Here is a 21700-nt window from a genome sequence, read left to right on the forward strand (position 1 = left end):
CATGCTTGGTTATTGCTGTTTCTTTTAAGGTATCATTTATGCAGATACGTAATAAATTATTGAAATTGGGACCTACAAACCAAATTGAGAAAGAAAATTATTTTTCAAACCAGTCGAATAAAACATAATTTTTAGTCATTTAACTTATTTTTTAGTTGGCAATGATAACTGAGAGCAACTCTAACACTTATTGCGCACGTGTACAATAATCGTAAGGTATCGCCAAATAACAGCCAATGCGCACGGTGCGAGTAGGACGGCAATAAATTGGGGTTTTCCAGGCAGGTGAATAGGGGATGGCGAACATTGCTAAAACGACGTTTCTTTAGCCAGGAGTAGGGAGAGTATTAAGGGAGTCGTCACATTTTTAGTTAGTCAAGTGACAACTGCCCGTGTTACTAGACGTTATTTCCGTATTCGTGATATTTCACCTTCACCGTGTTCAGCTGTAGCCCTTTGCGCTCCTGCACGTGTTGATTTTAGACTATTATCTATTCACTTGCGTTGAATTGACTATGGCTACTTTTTCAAATGCGGAATATGCGGATATCGTATTTATGTATGGAAGAGCAGACGGCAATGGATCTTTGGCGCGGCGAATGTATCAAGAGCGCTATCCGAATCGCAGGGTGCCGCACGTTAGAGTGTTTTACAACACATTTCGTCGTCTTTCTGAAAGTGGAATACACCGTGCGGAACCTGGAGTCAACCCTGGTAGACACAGTACTAGCACCGAGGAAGATATTTTGGCAGCATTTGAAGCGGATCCTGGAACAAGCGTCAGAGTAATAGCTCGAAATCTAAACATTTCCCAATGGAAAGTGTGGAAAACACTGAACTCTAATAATAGGTATCCGTTCCACGGAACAGGTGTGCAAGGTCTGGAAGAGCAAGATCCTCACAGAAGGATTGAATTCTGCCGTTGGCTCCTTAATGGAGACATTGAAAATGCGTGGTTCCTGAAATCAATCTTGTGGACGGATGAAAGTAAATTTTCTAGGGAGGGAATTACAAATTTTCACAATTTACATCAATGGGCCAATAAGGTTAATAATCCGCACTGGAAAAAGCAGGTGACTTTCCAAAGGAAATTCTCTGTCAATGTTTGGGCGGGAGTAATTGGCAGAACCTTGATTGGTCCGCACTTCTTACCGGATAATCTGAATGGTGATAATTATTTAGAATTTCTGCAAAACGACTTTCCAGCGCTTGCAGAGGAATCTGGTGCCCCAATATTTGATACCGACCGGGAAATCATCTTCCAGCAAGACGGCTGTCCAGCGCATTGGACATTAAATGTAAGAGAACACTTACATAATTCCTTCCCTCAAAGCTGGATCGGCAGAGGTGGGCCCATCCCTTGGCCCGCTCGGTCACCGGACCTGACCCCGATGGACTTTTTTGTGTGGGGTCGGGCCAAAGAACTAGTGTACACGAGTGTGGAAATAAACACTAAAGAAGAATTAATACAAAGAATTAATTCGGCTTTTGCTACCATGAAGCTGGAAATGATGTTGAAAACAACAACTACAGAAATAAGAAAACGTGCCCGTGCTTGTGTTAGAAATCGCGGCGGTCATTTTGAACATCAATAAATAACACATGCTTTCAGTTAAAATATTGTTTTATTACTCTGCCTTCAAAATTAAATACGCCTTTAATTTGGTTAAAAGGACCTAATTTTAAGAATTTGTAAGATATCTGCATAAATGATACCTTAAAAGAAACAGCAATAACCAAGCATGTTTTTAAAAGTGTTTGAACAAAAACACCACCTGCCGTTTTTTTTTAAATGACGTAAAAAAACCGGTTTCGTTAATTATTCATCATTTTCGTAAACTTTAAAAGCCTGTAAAAAATATTTCCCACGATACAGATGCTTAAAACATGTTTTATTAGACTGTGTGCACATTACTTTATTGAAATAAAATAAAAAATAATTGAGTTATTATTTGAGCTGGTCTTTATTAGCCCATACCTCTAAAATTATTGGCTTTTTCTCAAAAAATCTTAAAATTTAAATTAAAAAAAATGTTTAGACTTCGTCTTAGACAACCCTACCTAAAATGCTTCTAAATAGTCTATACTATCTTCACATTAAGGCTTTGCATCGACCTTCCAAACACCCTGTATATAATGTGAAAAGTGATTAAGATCCAGACAATATTAGTATCATCATGTACTTAACCAGTGAAGATTATAATCAAAATATCGCATTTAAATTTAGCGCTGTGTATTCTATATGACCAAAGGGTATTTAGAAAAGTACTTTTTTGGGCCAGAAGCATGTAATTGTAATTAATACATTTTAATGTATATTGGGCATTTAGCGCTTTTCCTATGTCATAGGATGTTATAACATTGCTATGCAATTTTGACACATTATCAACAACATTTTTAACACTTGTATATGTACTTTTTGGCTGGCTGGATGATATAATTTTTCAAATTAATGAAAAAAGTCCTCAGTATTCAAATAAAACAAAATGGATTAATATTGGTTTTCATTCATTGGGTAGTTACTGCTGTAAGTATGGACACAATTGAGTATATGGAATAATGTTATTTTTTATGTCATCACTGTTGAGGTGTTTGGCACCTCAATAGTGATGACATAAAAAATAACAATAAAGATTTGTCTTTATCAAGTCCTCTGTTGGTCTTCTTATCTGTATAGATGTGTATATACATATATTATGTGTTTGGCACCAACTATAAAAATTTACTTCAAAGTATGTCAGTTTCAATCAGTGTGTTAATATTTTCAGTTCGGACCATTTTGCATATGTAAAGCACGAGTGTCCTGCACCAAACAACCGAGATGTCCAAGTACCAGTATGTCCCCTGTGCAGTGCCCCTGTACCAGGCAAGCGAGGGGAGCCTCCTGATGTGGCTGTTGGAGAACACATAGATAATCAATGTACCTCAGATCCAGCAAGGGAACGACGAAAAAAGGTATGTATTCTGCTAAAATCAATTATGTAACCAAACAACAACATAGACAATCATTCAGTCAGTGATTACTACTAGTTATTGTCTCATGTCAGAGTATGGTTTTTAACTTTTAAAGTGGTCCCTACCGCATCCCAGTGGACGCTGATGAGTCCTTGGGTAGAAATCTCGGAAGCAATTGGGAAGCGTTGATGCTATCCAGGGGGTGCTACCACATTTGAAGTAAACTACAAATATATAATTTTTTGTCCTTGTGATTTTTTTGTTAAGTTATATAAAAAAATACGTGTTTTCAATTGTTTTTTGTGGCAGTGGGCGTTGAAATTTTTTTACCTTTCCTGGTGAGCTAAAAAGTTTGGGAATCTATGTTGTAGAGGAATAAGTTTTGTTAAATGGCATACTGACTGATTCATCTCATGGTAGTACTATAACTGCTGATAGTTAATAATAATAATTTTGTGTTCTTATTCAGGTATTCACTAATCGGTGTTCATACAAGGGCTGTAAAACGAAAGAGATGGTGCCTCTTGTATGTAGCGAATGCTCGCTTAATTACTGCCTGCGTCATCGCCACGTCACTGACCACACTTGTGAAGGAAAACTTGCTGCTAAGAGACGACAAGCTGCGTAAGTGACTGTGATTACTGTTTATTTTAGCACTTGTTGAAATGTACAGGGAAAAATATTGGATCATGGTTTAAAAATAGTAATTGTTATGTTCATCTAAATTTAGAGATGGTTAATATAATATATAGCTCAAATTATAATGTTAGATTAAAAATTAATTATAGCAATTATATAAAGATGCTAAAATTATAACGAACTTTTTTTCACTTTGGATTGGAGTATGTTAAGAAAATTAAACCAAATGCCATCTAGCGACATAATTTTACAATATTTCAATGCAATACCATCAATCTAAGAAACAAAATCCTTCTTCGTCCTGAGTTATCTCCCTTAATATTTCATAGATGGCACTATATTCTATGTGAAAATTGCGGCTCTTGTCATTGGTTGAAACAATTATAATGTGAAATACTTTCACATATTATTTGTAGCATTTAACGTTTGGTGCGAAACGCGAAATAGCTGATTGGTTTATTGATGTTAAACACGTTTGAGTACGCGAAGCGCTAATGCTATATTTAGCACTTAGCAAGTATTATAATTGTAGTTATGTTATAAATTATAATTTTGGTGACATTTTAATGCGATTTTGAGCTAATGGTGGAACGTTAGCAAAATTTCGTCTAGTGAAGCGATTTAAATTAAGATATAATTAAGTACTTGGATTTATTTACTTAGTTTAGCGTTTGTTTAATTAAAATTTAACTAAAATTTTAATTTTATTTTAATTTTAGCACTTTAAATAACGCGCTATAAAAATATAGCGTTTAGCGTGCTATGCGAATATAGCAGTTAATTTCATCTCTATCTAAATTTACTTGGGCATCATAACATCATGAATAATATTATAGAGACGCGGCGATGAGGCGGATGAGGGCGTCTGAGATCGCAGCGGCGGCGATGTCGCCGGCATCTTCGCCTGTCGCTTTCTCTGCTGTGCAAGGCAACATGGTAAGAAATTAAATCATCGTATGCATATTTCTTTAGCAAATCAATTGTTATTATCCTTTCTTTACTGTAGTACCATTAGACAATTCCATCGATGGTACCACAGCATATCTAGATAGACGCCGCAAGTACAGCAATTTGTATGAAAACCAAGCATGCCACGTTTTTTGTACCCACTATGACGTCACAAGAACTATTTAGTGAGGGAAACATTAATTCTAAATAGAATAATTTAGTTCAAGTATTTGTTGATTACAAGTTCTTAGTCGCAATATTAATTTAGTACAAAAGCACTAGAATAAGATAGTTTAATCCTTTATTTTCCTTATTTGTAAAAAATGTTGATTATTGAGTAATTTTTAATTGACTTCAAATATTAAAATTATTGTCCTTCCAGTAAAATGAGCTTATTATATAACATCCTTTCGTAATAGAAGACCTTATCGATTGACTTAAGTAATGAAAACGCACGTCAATATATGAGCTTGCGACTGCCTTAATTAATTTTACTAGATGGTTTTCTGTTAGTAATTGATCAAATTGATGAATGGCAAGATAAATGAAAATGTTACTGCTGACAAAATATGGTGAAATCTTACTAATCAGAAGAGGTTTACTTAATGACGGCCTTGTGTGACATTTTTGTGATTTGTTTATTATTTCTCGGATTTCTAACTCTGCTACTCTGCACATTTGGATAGCATCTTAGGTGGGATAAACTGACCACCTTCGTCCTCGAAAGCTACGAACTCATACGTATGACCAACTCCAGGTTTTTGTAAAGACAGCGCACTGTTTATTCTTTGCTTTATATATTTTTTTGTAATACTCGTACTACATATCTACACATACTACTGATAATAGATACTACAAAACTGAAAAAGAAACGAAACATTACTAAACGACATAACAAAAGAGTTATAGAATATTTTTATAATATTGCTAAGGTCATAATAATTTTCGCCCCTTTGTTTTCCAAATCGATCAGAATCGAGAACAGTGTTGCCTAACGCAAACATCACTAAATGTTAAATTTGGCCAAAAAATGTACAAGCGGCCGTACCACGAAGCTGAATGCATTATACAAAAGTGCGTTCGTTTGATATTCATGGCGTATTAACAAAGGATCACAAATATATATTTTCGCACCAAGTAAGAGCCGCAATGTAATACAAATATTTGTTTTCTCGAAACTCATACAAAACCAAAATAATTGTTTTTAAAATTAATTATGCATCTTCTGATTACAAAATCACTTGCCCGTGGCAGGAAACATCCCTGTTTACCCGTTTACCCACAGTTATGGTGCTTTTGCACTTTATAATGGCACAGTTAAGCATTTTTTCGCGTTTTGGACTGGTGTTTATCCACGATAACGGTCAAGCGCGTTCTGAAGTGTAGCAGCGACAAGTGAATTTCGCTTACTTTGGGCACGCGAAGTACGTACACTTGCGGCGTCTATCTAGATATATGTCCGTGGATGGTACAGTGGCATTTTTTTGCCATTGTCCCATTAATGGTACCGTGGATTTTTTTGTTTTGCCCTCGTTTATACAATAGATCATTCTTTACAATAATTTTTTAGTGATATCTAATAATTATATCTTAATTGCAATACCAGCATTGGAACTTCTGTGCCGCTATGTAATGTAGGTATTGAATTATACTAATAGGGACCTAGCTGACTCTGCCATCTATAAGTGCTTATTTCTTTTTACTCAAGAGGCATGTACCTTGAAAACAAAAGTGATGGTTCTCAAAACTGACTATGCCCTTGAAGTACTACTTGTAGTTATTAACTCCATAATAGTAACTCATAAAATTTATCCTTATTTCTCACGATACAGACTGAGGACGAGGCTCTAGCACACGCCCTAGCACTATCTCTGCAGGAACAAAACGCGCATTCGAGAGACAACACTTTCGCGCGCGCGTTGACGCGCCAACGGGTGGGTGGCGAACAAAACAACCGATGTATTCTATCTTAGCGATGCAATCAATTTAGCCTGTTTATAATGTTAAGATAAAATGGAGGTAAACTGTAATGTACTGTTTTGGTTAAGGATCTTTTTTAACTAATTCGACTTTTCAAATCTTTGTTATATTTTTGGAATTGCGAGATTATTAAAGACCATTTAACTGTAACGTGACGTATAATAAGCTCTTACTATTATACAAAATGGATAGATGGATACTTAAAATGATGTACCGATTACATTATTGCAATTTAGGTATGTTTATTATAATAAAATATTACAGTTTGTCTCCGAAATACCTAAAAGCCCGTTACACCAAGTACCAAGTACCTAAAAGTGTTCATGGAACACGATTGTTGCCTTCAGTTGATATTAACAAGTTAGGAAATGCTAGACGAAACAATCAATTGACCATTTTAAAATGAACATGAGAAGTAAGCTCTTAGACGTCTTATATCAAACGACAATTATATCTCATTGGTTTGTGGTGTTACCAAAGAAATCGATGCTAAATGCAGTAAATGTTGAAATGGCTCGCTCCAATTTGCCATTGAAAACGGCGAGTTTGGAATTTCTACCTTATAACCTATTCACTTTGTTGTAGAAACACCATGCTTGGCCTCGATATATTATGATTCTCTAATAACATATATTTATAAATTCCCACTCATTGTTTTTGTATGAAAAATCCTTTTAGACAATAGTAGGACATGTCATCCAATTTTCTTTTTTAAGTAAGTTTTATACGATACCACACATTTAATATGAGAACAAACCTCCCAAATCAAAGTGAGAAAGAAACAACTGTTCCATGATACCGTTGTAAATGTATGAAACAGATTTTTTTCGCGGTTGCATAGGGTTCCCTATAGTAAAATTAATTAGGTTTCATGCCGTTAAAAAAAGGTGTTAGATTATAAATTTATGTAAGGTGCTTACAAATTCCATACAGATAATTTTAGAGTCGTCAGTTTGCACTAAAAGGATAAATTCAAAATACAAATCAATTTCACTTTATGCAAATTATTTATTTTTGTCTGAGAAGCGAAATCGTAATTCTGTTCACAAGCATTTTGAAAGGCTTTTAAAATATATCATTGAAGATATTTTAAAAATTAAGTATTATTGTTATTAACCGAGTGTGTTTAGTATTTGTTTTCTTCAATTTCGCAAAAATCTAACAGACTTATTTGTGTACTTGCCTTCGAAGTGATTGTAACAACGTAATTGACATTAACAAAGTAACCATACTTAATTTTTAAGCACCCTACATAATTTGAAATATCGGAATGTTATTGACGATTTTTATATTATTATATCTTTGTAATTTCATTTTATTTTATCTACAGTTACTTTAACAATTCAATTACAAAAAAAAATTAGCGTTAGTTAATTCAGATTGTTTGAGAAGTATACATATCTGTCTTGTACGTGTTATTGTTATATTTCATAATATTGTTTTATAGTTTTTAAAATAACTCTTTTTAAATACTATCACTTTACCTTCAGCATTCCACGCTTTAGTAAAATGTATTCACTCCAAAAAACATTTCCATTTATTCTCTCCACTTTTGAAAGGCAGTCAACATGTTAGCTTTGTACTCGGACATAAATTATAAGATTTATAAAATGTTCAATATTTTTGAGATAACATAATAAAAAAATATCAATTATACAACACTTTGTAGTTTTTATTTGTAAGAAACTCATTTTTCCGGAGATGAACATAGAAAAATTTTAAATTTGCGGATTTACGAAGTTTAGTCAATAGTGTTTCGGGCCCCAAAGTTCAGCACCGATATCTTCTGTAATAAAAGGTTGAATTCGTATTTTTCGAAATACGTCAAAACTGTTTATTAGAATGGTGCAATGGTGGTGCGTGATCAGGATCACGGCAGTAAAACAGGGAACTTCCGGTCCACAAATTTATTTAACGTGAAGTAAAAGGTAAAGTAAAAAAAACCCTTATCGGGTTTTATTATGTTGATTTACAGATATTGGATAGACTGTTAGATAGACTGTTATTCGCTGATTATGGTCGATACATGATTTACATTGATTGTAATATGATATTATGATTGTGTTAAACCCCAAAGTGCAGCCGACTTCTTTGTCCAATAAATGAAAGGCTTTAATAAAAAAATATTTATTAGTTTTTTCAAAATTTGGTTTTCATCAAAGCATAATATTGTCCATGTTGCTTACATATGTATAAATTTACAATGGGAGATTTTTTTATAACAAATATAATATTAACAACAATAACATTAATTTAATTACCCTAAATGGATATCTAAAAGTAGCCATTAAACCCCTCCTATGTCTCGGTATGGGAACGTCTCTCGTAACCTAATTAAATTTCCCTTCACAGTTTAATATTTGAAATTATAATAAGGAATTATGTTATATTCGCCCGCTTAACTATAAAAATGAATTATAAAATATTACTTTTATAAATATTAGGGCGCCTTCATAATAGACGCTTTTAGAAGCGCCACTACTAATTTTCATACAATATGTAGTTTGCAAAAGTGGCGCGTCTTTGGGGCTGCAGTGGCGCTTCTAAATATTGTATGAAATTTAGTACAAGCGTCTAATTTGAAGGAGCTCTTAGTCGAACGAAAAAAAAATAGCTGTGTAGTTTCATCAAGTATCGATATCGCCCAAGAGATGTGGCGCTTTACAAATTACTTAACAACGCCTTGTTATGCAATGTCCTAAACTTGTGACTGTCGTTCAAATAGCTCGTAAGAAATTCAGGAGGGTTTCTAGCAAGGAATAACTCCATAATCATGTATCGTGCAGCTGTGAGGCGTTTACGTTCGGCGTTTGATCGACAGAGGTTTTTATGCGCGTGAGCAATGAAACTTGCTACAGTTTTCTCGATTAGTTTCGCTGTCACTCGTTGAGTTGGATCATCCTCTAAGGTAGGCTGAAAAAAAAAACACCTAATATTATTCATAGTTCTACTGTAAGATTTTTCAGAAGATATTTTCATTTAGTTATAAATCTCTCTATCTTTGTGTTGCATTTGCCTATTGCTACTGTATTAAGCCTGGCAGCCTTAATACAAACAAGTAAGGCGAACTTGCAGTAGCAATAAGTGAAATTGGAATTAATATAAATTTTCCTTGGCTAGGTAATCAACGTCAACCCATTATGCAACCCACTCGTGCCTAAGCACGAGGAACTTCACGCGATTTCTAAAAATTGTGAACCTTTCTCTGATCTGCTTTCACCACGATGCAAGTTTCAAACGATGTGAGAACTTCACCGTTATTGGGAGGTGTTGCTACTAGGCTTGTTCATGAACTAAGAACTATTAGGAATGAGTTCCTGACACTGACCGAAACGAACTAGTTCCTTGTGCACTGTCTTTTTAGTTCAGTCGGAATGGACCTGTTTGCGGAGCCACTGACGCGAGGAGATCTTATTAGTTCACCTGTCTTTTTAGTTCTTTCAGTTCACAAACGCGAGGCGAAATGAAGCGAACGAGACAATTAATGGACTATTATCATTGGCCTTTTACTAAAGGCCAAGTTCGAGTGAGATTCACGATTGAACCTTTGCCAGCTCGTGTCATCAAAATAATAATAAAATAGTAAAGAGGGAAAACATTCCTATTTAAATGTACAAATCGTACGTACCTACGGGTAATTTTATTCCGTATCCATCAAAGGCCGAAACGGTTCTTATTCCCTTCCAATTCCCAAATCCCACTGAACTAAGAAACTAAATGAACTAAAAGACCGAGTTAGTTCATTTATCCGAACGAACTAATTGGGATCGCTCCCTCTAAAGATCGACCGTGTGGCCTTTCTTAGAGGGAGCGATCCCATAGTTGCTACTAATCTATAGTTTCCCAAAGTGGTCCCTATCGATCCCAAGTGGGCGCTGAAGAGTCCTAGGGAGACGGTAGGGACCCGGATGTTACCGAATTTTAAAAAACCTGAATGATCTATATAAACTACATTACATATGTAATTTTTTTCCTTGTGATATTTTGTGTTAAGTTAATATAAAAAATACGTGTTTTCAATAAGTTTTTGAACCTATGTACTAAACGTTTAAGAGTGTACGTAACTTAGAAATTAATATCTAATCCTTTGACACAATATATTGAACTGTTGATCTTCCAACTGAGAACCAACCGTTCTTCCACTAGGTCACTACCTCATATTACATAGCTGTAAAGATGTAAATCCATTCATTTTCGTCAAAACGGCAATGTACGGACAACGGCACATCAGACTACACATTTTTGTTCTAAAATCGCCTCCAGTGCAACGGAACAAGATACGTCAATGTGTAGCTTTGATGTGCTGACGTGTGTACATTAGAGTTGTAAGGGACGATATAATTTAAATGAAGAATGATACAATGTATCCAAGCATGGCAGAAATAGTAACGTTTTTACAATAGGTACTTACAGCAAACCTAATCCACTGCCAAATCTGCATTCTCGAGATCTCAGCTGTGGCCGAATCTTCCACATTACCACTGTAGAAGAAATGGCCAATACCAGCCAACCAATAGTAAATAAACAATGTAGACACGGCTATATTGTTCTTCAAACCCTGTGACGTCACGCCTCCAGAGGGTATAGTCAGTAGATCTGCAGTGGTTATATCAAGGTCAAATTTTATGTGTATTTGATTTGGTGTTGACCCGTTTTTCTTCCACAACTGTAATGATTAATATTCTCTTTTTAAGACTCCATAAAATTATTTTCATATTCCTTTGGTACCTACTGTAGTTAATTTTATATCTGTATTACGGAAGTACTTTTCTTTTTACTGAACCATGACATTGCTTTCCTATTTACACAAGTACAGGTACGTTTTAATAGTGTCCGTGTTAAGAATAAATCTATCTACAATAAGGTAACTTCAAAATCACAGTTTAAAAATATTGCACTATTTCAGAAAGCAACATCTTAGAGGTCCAGTTAATTATTAACTTTGAAATAGTAGCATTAGTATTTATATCAAAGCTTGTTTTCTCAATAAATAAGATTTTTAAATTTTTATAAATCATCAGTATAAAGCAGTCCATAACATTGCACAATGTACATAAAAAGTTCTTTTTGCAGAGCGTGAATATGAATAAAGTACATACTTCGGAGCAGATCGGGTAAAATCGGTCCTTTTCATTAAATACAAAAGTTAGTCAAGTGTCAAACTCCTTTTTAAATCCCGAAACACGTTTTCATAACTCGCATGTGTATGTTACACACTGTAAATGATGTGCTCCAACTACTTACCTCGTTTATGTATGGAACAATTCTAGTGTCGTATACCATGAAACCGTCAGCGCCTATTTCTATTTCCCGTAACTTTGCTGCTAGTATCTTATTGATTACAGCTTTTGAGCTGAAAGCATAGTTACAGTTCATACCCTTGGTATAATAAAGCCACCCAAAGTCACGAAAGAAATAAATGTATGTCGTACAAAATATCTCCTGGCTTGAAAATCGAACCCGGGACCTCTGCATGGCAGACCAGACTGGTAACCGTTCGGCTACGGAGGCAGTGTTATGGAGTTACCAAACTTATTATACTGTGGTGTGTTAAATTTACCTGTACTAGGTATACTATAGTTTTGTGATTGTGAGTGTCACCTCGCCAACAAACTGCTTTTGGTGAGAAATTGTATTATGTTCTCTTGTATGCCTTGTTTGTATGAAATAAATAAATAAGAATCTTGAAACACCTCTCCTGAAAAGTTCTCATTTTGCAGATGTGGTTCCGGTATATTATTTAGGTTACCTAAGAGGTCACGTATATGCTTTTTTTTATGATACCAAGAGACGGGACGAACAAGTCGTGGCCTGATGTTAAGTGACACGCCTGTCCATAACAGTTGTAATGGTACTCAGAGCTTTAAAACACAAAGGTCTGTGGGGCGCTGCCACTGCCTCGTCATCCTGAGACATAAGTTGCAAAGTCTCATATGCTCGTAATTTCACCAGCACCCTTACCCTACAAAACCGGAACGCAGTAATGCTCATATTACTGGTTGGCGGCAGAAACAGGTAAAGTGGCAGTACTTCTCTGGACGAACTCTTACACAAGGAGCTCTACTGCTACATGTATATGGGTGTGTCAGTTACCGTTCCTGTTTTCTCTAAGAAACCGATTTTGATGCAGTTCTTGCATTGTGTCTCCGAGGTTTACCTTTTCAGTTACACTCGTGGATATTCGCTGTGGATATACTCATTGGCCCTAAGGGCATAGCTTACTCATCGTCGGATCCGTCGGAACCAGGCTGCAACATGAGCGCGGCCATGCCGCCGGTGGCTGGAGCGCCGCGAGCGTGACTTGTCCCCACCACGAGACGCATGTAGCTGTCCAGAAATTGACGCTCCATGTTCACGTATTTGTTCCTATCGGGGAGAAGATACTCTTTGCGTTCTCCTGTAAGCGTTAAATGACTTTTATTCACAGTGCTTCAGTTGAGCACCGGTTTTAAATATAATAAATAGGAAACAAATTGTGGCAGTCATTGGACAGTAAAATAAAAAGGTGTTTACACATTTTACTTTCATTCTAAAGTCATCATTAGGAAATCAAGATGTCAGTGATATCAACAATTATGTAACTAAATGCCTGTGTACCATTTTAATTATGATTTTTTTTAAGTAAAACGACATTTGAATGCCAGATCGTTTTACAAACAAAGTAGGTAGGTACTACACAAGGCTGTTACTTTTTTCAATAAGAAAAAATACTTAATTGAAAAAAGAGCAAGATAAAAAATCAATTATTTAGCCAAATGAGTAGATACTAACCGAATTTTGCAATGATAGAAGCACAATAATCCCAAATACCACAGTTCAGTCCCAAAGAATGTTCTCTTAATGCATAAAGTATTTCTTCCAATTCAAATGAGGAGACAATATTTTCTATTAATACACATGCTTTTATTGTGCCTTGTGGTAGCCCAATTTCCTTCTGGGTCCATATGAAGATTTCATTCCACAAAGCTGCCTCCGATGCACCTTCGAGTTTGGAGAGGTATAAGAAAGGCCCACTATTTGCTTTGCGTAACGCTTCCGCGTTATGATGCATTAGAATTGCAAAGTCTACTAACGGTCCTATTGCTTCTTTACCGTCTATCTGAAGTCAAATAGAACATATAATGTGAAATGAGAGTTTCAGTCACAAACCCGCTTTGGATTACAGACTTTTGCGACATCTACGGCCGATATTAGTCAATAATATAAAGACATTTTGTGTAGTAAATTTTAGGAAATCAAATGTATTTATTGAGTATTTTGTGAAATACTCCAATAGCTTTGTTATGATTATTAATACAAAGATCGAACACACAGAATAATTTTTCGTCGACTAGGTGGAACTTGAACTCACGTCCATGATGCACCGCAGCATTGCTCTTTACCAAATGAGCTACGGGTACAGTTACCGAGCCGACGAAATTCTCCTGTGTTTTTGTTATAGATCTTTGTATACGCGGCTTTCGGCATTCGTCGCCGCTAGTGACATCTAGTGAGAGTTTTGAATAACCTTCTCACGTAGTAAGACATTCACAGGTTTCTTGGCATGGTATGAAAATTCATTCATCATTCAACAAAAATAAAATTATTTTTGTTGAAGTTAAAGCTATAAACGACTTTAATAGTCAATACATATCCAAGTTAAGAAATTATATACATAATAAATCTGGGTAATCTACACTCCATTATAAAAATGAAGCATTTTGTAAATGTGATAGGTACCATAAATATTTTAAATATTGGTCAGTTGAACGGTTACAATCAGTAATTTAAACTGAAAAGATTCCATGTGTTGACATTGAGCTTGCACACCAAAATTGCACCCTGAGCAAGAATGACGCATACGAAGTCGCGGGCACCCTTTCGTGCTATTAAAATAATGCGTAATTAATTCCATAAGACAAGATTTCAAAATACATACCAGTATGTTATGTTCAATCATATTCCAGGCTCTAGGTCTTAGCATGAGCACGGGACATGTTGTAATACTGGGTGGCGCTCCCGGCAATTTTCCTTGGACTGCTAAGTTAATATTCTGGAAAGCCAATAGCTGATTCCTCCAAGTTGGACAGTGGCCGTCATCAAAGTCCACCTAGAATTCATGAAAAACAGAAAAATGGAAGCCCACACTTGTAGTTTGTATTATCTGAAAGTTATTATAATAATAATAATGCACACACTCAACATAACCCTGCACTAGGGAAACCCTGTGTCGCGGGTGCCATGGACACACACATAGACAACCACAAATTACATCCAAACTCATGAGAGAAATAAATGTAAGCCATACAAACATTTCTCCCGGCCCGGGAATCGAACCTGGGACCTCTGCGTGGCAGTCCCGCATGGTAACCGTTCGGCCACAGAGGCAGTTAAATTATTTGAGGCCTTAATTCATTATCTGAGGCCTATTAATTTTTTTTCAATTGGTGAGTTAATTTTTCAGTTACATGGGTGGAATTATGTTATGTACTACTAAATACAGTCACTGCTCCTTCTCATCAATAACATTATGATCAGCAACTTATCACGGTGTACTGCTGAGCCTGAGCTTCTTCTAAGGCGCTTCACTTTACATATTTGGCTGTCTGCTTCCATGTCCACACCCTCATCCAGTCCTTAGAAGACTGCCTGTCTTAACCAACACTGTTTGCCTAAAAGTGGTATCCAATGAAGAACCTTCCTGTAACATCCTAGCCTAATAGACCAATCAGTTTAATTTACCTACTTGTATGCCTTGTACATCAGAATTGAGAGCTGACACAAAATGGGCTGTGTTTGAGGCTGATACATCTCCTAAGTCAAGGTGACGATTTCTGTAAATAGAATGGAACTAAGTACAACTATGTAAATAATTCTTTACAACATAATATGTACCTATATAATATGTAGTACTTACATAAATGCAAATTTAAATAATAAATGACATATGGTTTCTATGATGTATCTAACAATTTGTAGCAGACACATAAAAATGTTTTAAGGCCAATCTGGCTTCACCTATATTAAACATGTTTGTTGTGTGCTTGTGTGATCATGACTAGAATAAAGAATAAATTTTTATTTTATAATTTGTAAGTACCTATTGACCAAAGTGTATGAAAGGAAACTTTAACATATGCAGTTAATAATTATCCATACAGTCTCTTATTGCCATTAAGTGGGCCAGTCTAAAACGACAGTTGAAGCTTTATGATTTACACAGATCAAAGGTTGTCATGATAAAGATATCAATACTACTTACTTCATATGCGCATGATTCTATTACATGTTTAGTATACTGTCTTACTTTATACATTATGAACTGATGACAAATTTTTTTTTTCACATTGCATCATATCCCAATTTATTTATTATTCCATATTCATATATCAATTTCTATCAAAAATGAATAAATAGTTACTAAGATACTGAAATTCTTGAGGGTTTTGATAGAATGAAAGAATCTGACAAATTAAAATCAAATATTGAGTTCTTAGATTTTCGCGATTGTTACACGTAGGAAATGAAACTATTTTTCCGGATTTAAATCGCGTATATTTGTTGAACATGGGACCCTTCAAAAGACCCGATACGTCGGTTTGTTTGAAAAAACAAATATACGCTATTTAAATCCGGAAAAATAGTTTCATTTCCTAAAATCAAATAGTACAAGTAGTCATTAACTAAGTACACCATGAGTTGTCTGTCTACCTGAATAAGGTCTATGGAGAATAAGTCTCCTGAAACGAGAAGCAAATTACACATTATTTGTTAACAAAACATAAGTGCCACAGATAGGGTAACAGATATTCTCACATTAATAAGAAAATTCAAAGTTACAGTATGAAAGTGACAGTTTATATATCTTGATATGTAATTGAATGTACATACTGAAGTCTTCTAGGCAAAGATGCAATTTTCCAATTCTTATCTTCCCTTTGAGGCGACTTTTTAAAATCCAATGTCCCTTGAGTTTGTAATTCCACAGATCGTCTGGACCTGTTCTTGTACAGTTGTTCTATTTTATTCTCAAATTCTCTATGCAACTTCACGAGGAAATCTTGAGCAGCAGAATCAAACACAGTTTTCTGAACTTCCTCCAACTTCGGTGGAGGCGATTGCAATAAAATAATATCGTCGTTTTTGGCCATCGTAGGTACGTTATCTTTTAGCCTTTCAATGAGAATGATGAAAAATGCACCGTCCAGAGTTCAGTTTGTAATATATTAGTTTTGTAAACACTGAAGAAGTACTGTAACTTTTTATCGGTGAAATGACGTTTGTTATCATATCAGTTATGAACTTAATTTACTGTTTTATTGAACAAATCACTATTGTGCATTCGCGATTAAATCGCACGCCGCGATTGCCACAGCAACGCGTTAAATTGCAGCAACTCACGAATAAGCAAATATTGAATGTGAACAAATGTGAATTCTCCTATAATGCTAAAATAACGATTTTGAGATGAGAGTTCTTTTAACGAAATGGCGACTGAAAGACTCATCAGGGTCGTATTTTAGAACTCTATTCAATGCTCGAGTCAGGATTGCCTGGCAACACAAGCACTGGAAATACGACCCTAATGGCAGGGACTTGAGTATGATTTCGAATGCTTTAAGCCATACTCAAATCATGACTTGAGCATCGAGTAGAGTTCTAGAATACGACCCTAGAGTCGTATTCCAAAACTCTACTCAATGCTCAAGTCAGGATTTGAGCAGACTTGAGTATGATTTCAAGCACTGGAAATACGACCCTAACGGCAAGGACTTGAGTATGATTTTCAGTGCTCACTGCAATACTGATTTGAGTATTGAGTAGAGTTCTGGAATACGACCCTTAGCGTCGTATTCTAGAACTCTACTCTATTCTAATACTACTCAAGTCCTTGCCATTAGGGTCGTAGTTCCAGTGCTTGAAATCATACTCAAGTCTGCTCAAGTCCTGATTTGAGGATTGAGTAGAGTTCAGGAATACGACCCAAATTCATAGTCATAAAATAAATGAAAAAAAAATTTTGTAGAAGTTCTACTCTATGATATGTTTTCCCCAAAATAGTGTTGTTCACGTAAAAACAAAATCGATATTTTTTCCGATGTGATATTTCGAAATGTTGTATCGATATTTTGCTATATAACGGTACAAATATCGCTATTTTCGATACATTGTGAATAATTTTAAAAGGTAAAAGGAAGGAAATTTTACTAAGAGTAAATACGTAAAACCACCAGTTTTGACATAGTAATCAAATATATTTCTTATTCTTATATTCTCATTGCTTAGCCGCACACATACAATATTATTGACCATTTGGATGGTGTTGGTAAATACACAAACTTGAGTTTGTGTATGTTCCCAACACAACAATATCGCTCGCACACAAGTAATATTATTGTCTATATTATTGCCTGAATATTGAGAATAATATTCTCATTGGCTGGCCGCAGTGGTTATATTGTAACCACTATAAGTGGCCCACTGCATTACACTAACGGATGACCAGTGAGTTTCTGCAAGTACAGGGGTCAAGAACACGTCAAGCTTGACACTTGAAATTTAAATCCAACTCTATGCCGCTTACGATAAGAAACGTCCAAAGTACAAAGTGTCAAACTTGCCGTGCTCTTGACTGCACAATTTTGAATTGTGTACTTTCAACTTTGTATGTACAATTTTTCATGTATCGTATAAAATATATTGATAGTACTAATCGATACCGAATGACACGATAATATCGGATTGGATCAACATATCGAGGGCATATATCGATTTCTTTTTAATATCGATATGTATCAAGCACTCCCACCTCACCGCTCTTCACTTGGTTCGGTTCGTTGTTTTGGCGTTTCCAGAATTTTCGCACGTTTTCATATTTTGCTTATGTACCTATTTAATCACAATAGTGATTTAAACGTAAAGCACTCCGTGTAAAGAATACTCTGTAGAATTCCAAAGCACAAAAATAAAACAATGGAAAATCGAGAGTCGTTGGGAGTGATCGAAGAAATAAAATTCAAACCAAAGAAAAGGAAAAACCTTCGTCAACGTATCAAGGATGAGGAAGATTCCGACGACGAGGCGCTGATATTGGCGAAATTAGAAGAAGCCAAAGAAATACAGAAGCTTCGAGAACGCCCAAATGGCGTTAGCGTTGTCACTTTGGCTACGGGACAGAAAGTAAGCGTTGATGAAGAAATCACAACATGCAAGGATCCTTTCAAAGTAAAATCTGGGGGTATGGTGAATATGCAGGCGTTAAAAAGCGGAAAAGTGAAGCAAGTAGATGATGCATACGACACTGGAATTGGCACGCAGTTTTCAGCTGAAACAAATAAAAGGGACGAGGACGAAGAAATGATGAAATACATTGAAGAACAATTGGCAAAAAGGAAAGGTAACTACTTTCAAAACTACTACTAAAAGCTACTTTAAATACTGTTCTGTTTTGTTGTAAATGTTGGATATTACAGTACACACACTTTTCACTGATACATATATGTATCAAATAAATTTATTTATATATTAAATAAATTTATTTAAGTATTCTATATTAAAAGCACACATCACAAGAACACAATGTACTATATTACATAAATATTTACATAATTTGTTTTAGGTTATATATCTGTATATGCCATACATGTCTGGTACTTACTTGGTTTTAGGGTCTGCTGAAAACTAGTGTCACAGACTCAACTGTGGCATTATTCCCTTTGCTTACACCACAGCCACATACGTGACTTTCATTCAAATTGTGTTGACTGTTTAAAATTTGATGTTTGCATGTTTTGTGTTGATTTTTTTGTTTTACTTTTGCTTGTCTTTTATTTTGGGTTGTGGAGTTGTACTGAATGATTTCTACTCTATTACTAAATAATTTTATTCCTTGAAAAGGGTAAGTATTAGATATGTTTCGTTATAATTTTTTTCTTACCTTAGTTCTTATAGTCCGCTTCATGTTGGATGGGTTCTGTGTGTTGGGTATTGTACATTTCAAATTTTTACATTGCATGCGTACTATTTTTAACTAATCTCAACCAGCTTTCAAATAGAAATAGTAAATTTGTTAAAATATATGAAAAACAAACAATATTTGTTGGAGTTGTAATACCAAGTAAAATAAAGAAAGAAAGAGAAAATTTCATTCAATATCATTAATTTTAAATTGTACTTACAAAATAAACAAAAATAAATTAAAACTAAAATGAAGATACTGAATGGGCACCACTCAGCATATGCCGTGGCTGAGAACAGCCACGACACTGATGTTATGTAGAGCCCATGCAATGTGTCACAGGCACACCAAACAAACACCACAAAAGAGACACTGACATTTTTATGTTATCAATCAAATACACACAATTAACAAATAGTGAGTTATGTAATGACTAAATAATAAAAATGTAAGAAGCTTACCCAAATTTATGTATCATTAATACATAATTATGTAAGTAAATACAATGAACTTATTTATTTAAATGTCTTTAGATTCAACATGAGTCAATTTGTTTATATCGAGTTCTTAGGTTTTTGCGATTGTTACACATAGGAAATGAAACTATTTTTCCAGATTTAAATCGCGTATGTTTGTTTTTTCAAACAAACCGACGTTTCGGGCCCTTTACAGGTCCCATGGTCACGGTTGATGGTCATGGGCGCGATTTAAATCCGGAAAAATAGTTTCATTTCAATTTGTTTATTTATTTATTTATTTCCACACTTAATCTATTTTTACAGGTTAGACCCAATACAATAGACCAGCAATAACTATAACTACCTATATCTAACTATAACATAATATGTAAAGCGCTATCTTCGTGAATTAACTCGGAGAACAGTGGAATAGGTCGATCATATTTGCTATTTTATTCAGTGTCCTCAACGCGCGCGTCAGCAGACACTCAGCCAATAGATTGGTCCTCCCTTGTGGCACCAGTAACAGCGGCGGCCGGCGACGTCGCTCCACGTACTTATCAGGAACACACAATCCTAATATTCCTAACAGCATTGCATTATGTAGTACACCTCGGAATATTTTCCACAGGTACACTACTAGAGTCTGGCCAACGAAAGCTGGCACAAACAAAAGGCGGCAAATTTAAAAAATCTTGTGTTTGCAACACTAAGTAAAGTTAGTAAAACAAATCTTGACACTTGTATTTTCTGGGGTTAGTAAGTATGTACCATTAGCTGCGAACGTAATGCAAAAGCATGCCAGTCAGCTAGACGATCAGTCTAAATCAATCTGAAGTCGGACAGTGTTATAGGTAGGTACGGCTGTGTACCAACATAGTGATTACGTCCTCTATGAGTATCTACATCACCATCCCGCATAGATCCCAATTAAATAGCCGATTGGCTTAGCTTAATTTTTTGCATTAGGATATTAAAAAGAATGAAGCTATGTTTGGATATAGTTGAGGTAGCAACTAATACTTCTATATTTATTTTTAGCCCAGGGTCAGGATAGAAAACAATGCTACAGTAGAGGTAATAGTTGAGAATTATCGATTTTTATTTAAGTATAATTCGCAAGAGGAAGAGAAACACAAGACAGTTATTTTTTATTAATTCTTTTAATACAGACAACTAAACTAAGTTTTAAAACTTCTTGAGCATTGGTAGAGGTAATGGGGCAAAGTTCACGCAGTACATTTACCATTTACCTACTATAATCCATTTTTTTAGATTGGACAAATGCATTACGCGTACCCCGTGTCTTGGTTTATGATTCGTGTCTCCTCATTCAACGTATAAGCTCAAGAAGTTTTTGTATCGTGAATTATAAAACTCAAAATGCTTAGGTACTTAATTTTATGAATCATAGTCAAAATCAGACTCCAAAAACTCTATACCCGAAAAAGATTCATCACTGTCACTACTATCATCATCACCAACATTTATAATGAATGGCTCTAAAGCCGTTTCAGTTATTCCATCTTTTATTTTATATTTATTTTCAATATTAATTATGTGGTCCGTGCACTTTTTCCAATCTTCGGCCGATACTGTTGCAAAACACTCCTTTATTAGTTCTTCCAATTGTGAACCATAAATGCCAATATTTTTACTGGCCACTTTTCTTTTAACTAAGCTCCATATTAGCTCTATGGCATTTAAGTCACAGTGGTACGGTGGGAGCTTTAAAACCTCATGTCCATGTTTCCTTAGAACTTCTTCTGCAGCATATTGCGGG

The 21700-nt window shown here is 35.2% G+C and overlaps 2 protein-coding genes and 1 pseudogene across 3 annotated transcripts in view; 2 read left to right on the plus strand and 1 right to left on the minus strand.

Annotated features, from left to right (window-relative positions):
- The window catches only part of LOC113239256 (AN1-type zinc finger protein 2A-like), a 9947-nt gene extending 1880 nt beyond the window's left edge, over window positions 1-8067 (plus strand). The window contains exons 3-6 of the mRNA XM_026476179.1: window positions 2769-2955; window positions 3425-3579; window positions 4431-4530; window positions 6375-8067. Coding sequence (XP_026331964.1) covers window positions 2769-2955; window positions 3425-3579; window positions 4431-4530; window positions 6375-6515 — 583 coding nt within the window. The 3' untranslated portion in view covers window positions 6516-8067. The remainder of the gene's footprint in view (window positions 1-2768; window positions 2956-3424; window positions 3580-4430; window positions 4531-6374) is intronic.
- A 594-nt stretch (window positions 8068-8661) lies between these two features.
- On the minus strand, window positions 8662-16952 carry LOC113239246 (malate synthase-like). 2 transcript variants are annotated; one of them, XM_026476165.1, is made up of 8 exons: window positions 16393-16952; window positions 15248-15335; window positions 14441-14611; window positions 13294-13621; window positions 12745-12919; window positions 11767-11875; window positions 10934-11188; window positions 8662-9435 (listed from the first exon to the last, which is right to left on the minus strand). In XM_026476165.1, exons 1-8 carry the CDS (start codon window positions 16650-16652, stop codon window positions 9184-9186), a joined length of 1638 nt encoding a protein of 545 aa, XP_026331950.1. In that variant the 5' UTR covers window positions 16653-16952; the 3' UTR covers window positions 8662-9183. The 2 variants fall into 2 exon arrangements, with proteins under 2 accessions (XP_026331950.1, XP_026331951.1); XM_026476166.1 differs by lacking the exon at window positions 16393-16952 and adding an exon at window positions 15419-15504 and having other exon boundaries at window positions 8664-9435.
- Window positions 16953-18307: 1355 nt separating this feature from the next.
- Window positions 18308-18898, plus strand: LOC113239260 (annotated as a pseudogene).
- Window positions 18899-21700: the final 2802 nt, after the last annotated feature.

The sequence above is a fragment of the Hyposmocoma kahamanoa genome, unplaced genomic scaffold (assembly GCF_003589595.1).
Source record: "Hyposmocoma kahamanoa isolate Upper Pololo Valley unplaced genomic scaffold, ASM358959v1 99705, whole genome shotgun sequence".
NCBI classification, from domain to species: Eukaryota; Metazoa; Arthropoda; class Insecta; order Lepidoptera; family Cosmopterigidae; genus Hyposmocoma; species Hyposmocoma kahamanoa.

Coding starts and splice junctions, on each gene's coding strand:
- LOC113239246 (XM_026476165.1), bottom strand. CDS start 16,652: ATGGCCAAAAACGACGATATTATTTTATTGCAATCGCCTCCACCGAAG. Junction 15,336..16,392: donor TCTTTGCCTAGAAGACTTCA/GTATGTACATTC, acceptor TTCTATTTACAG/AAATCGTCACCTTGACTTAG. Junction 11,189..11,766: donor TTGTTCCATACATAAACGAG/GTAAGTAGTTGG, acceptor TAATCATTACAG/TTGTGGAAGAAAAACGGGTC.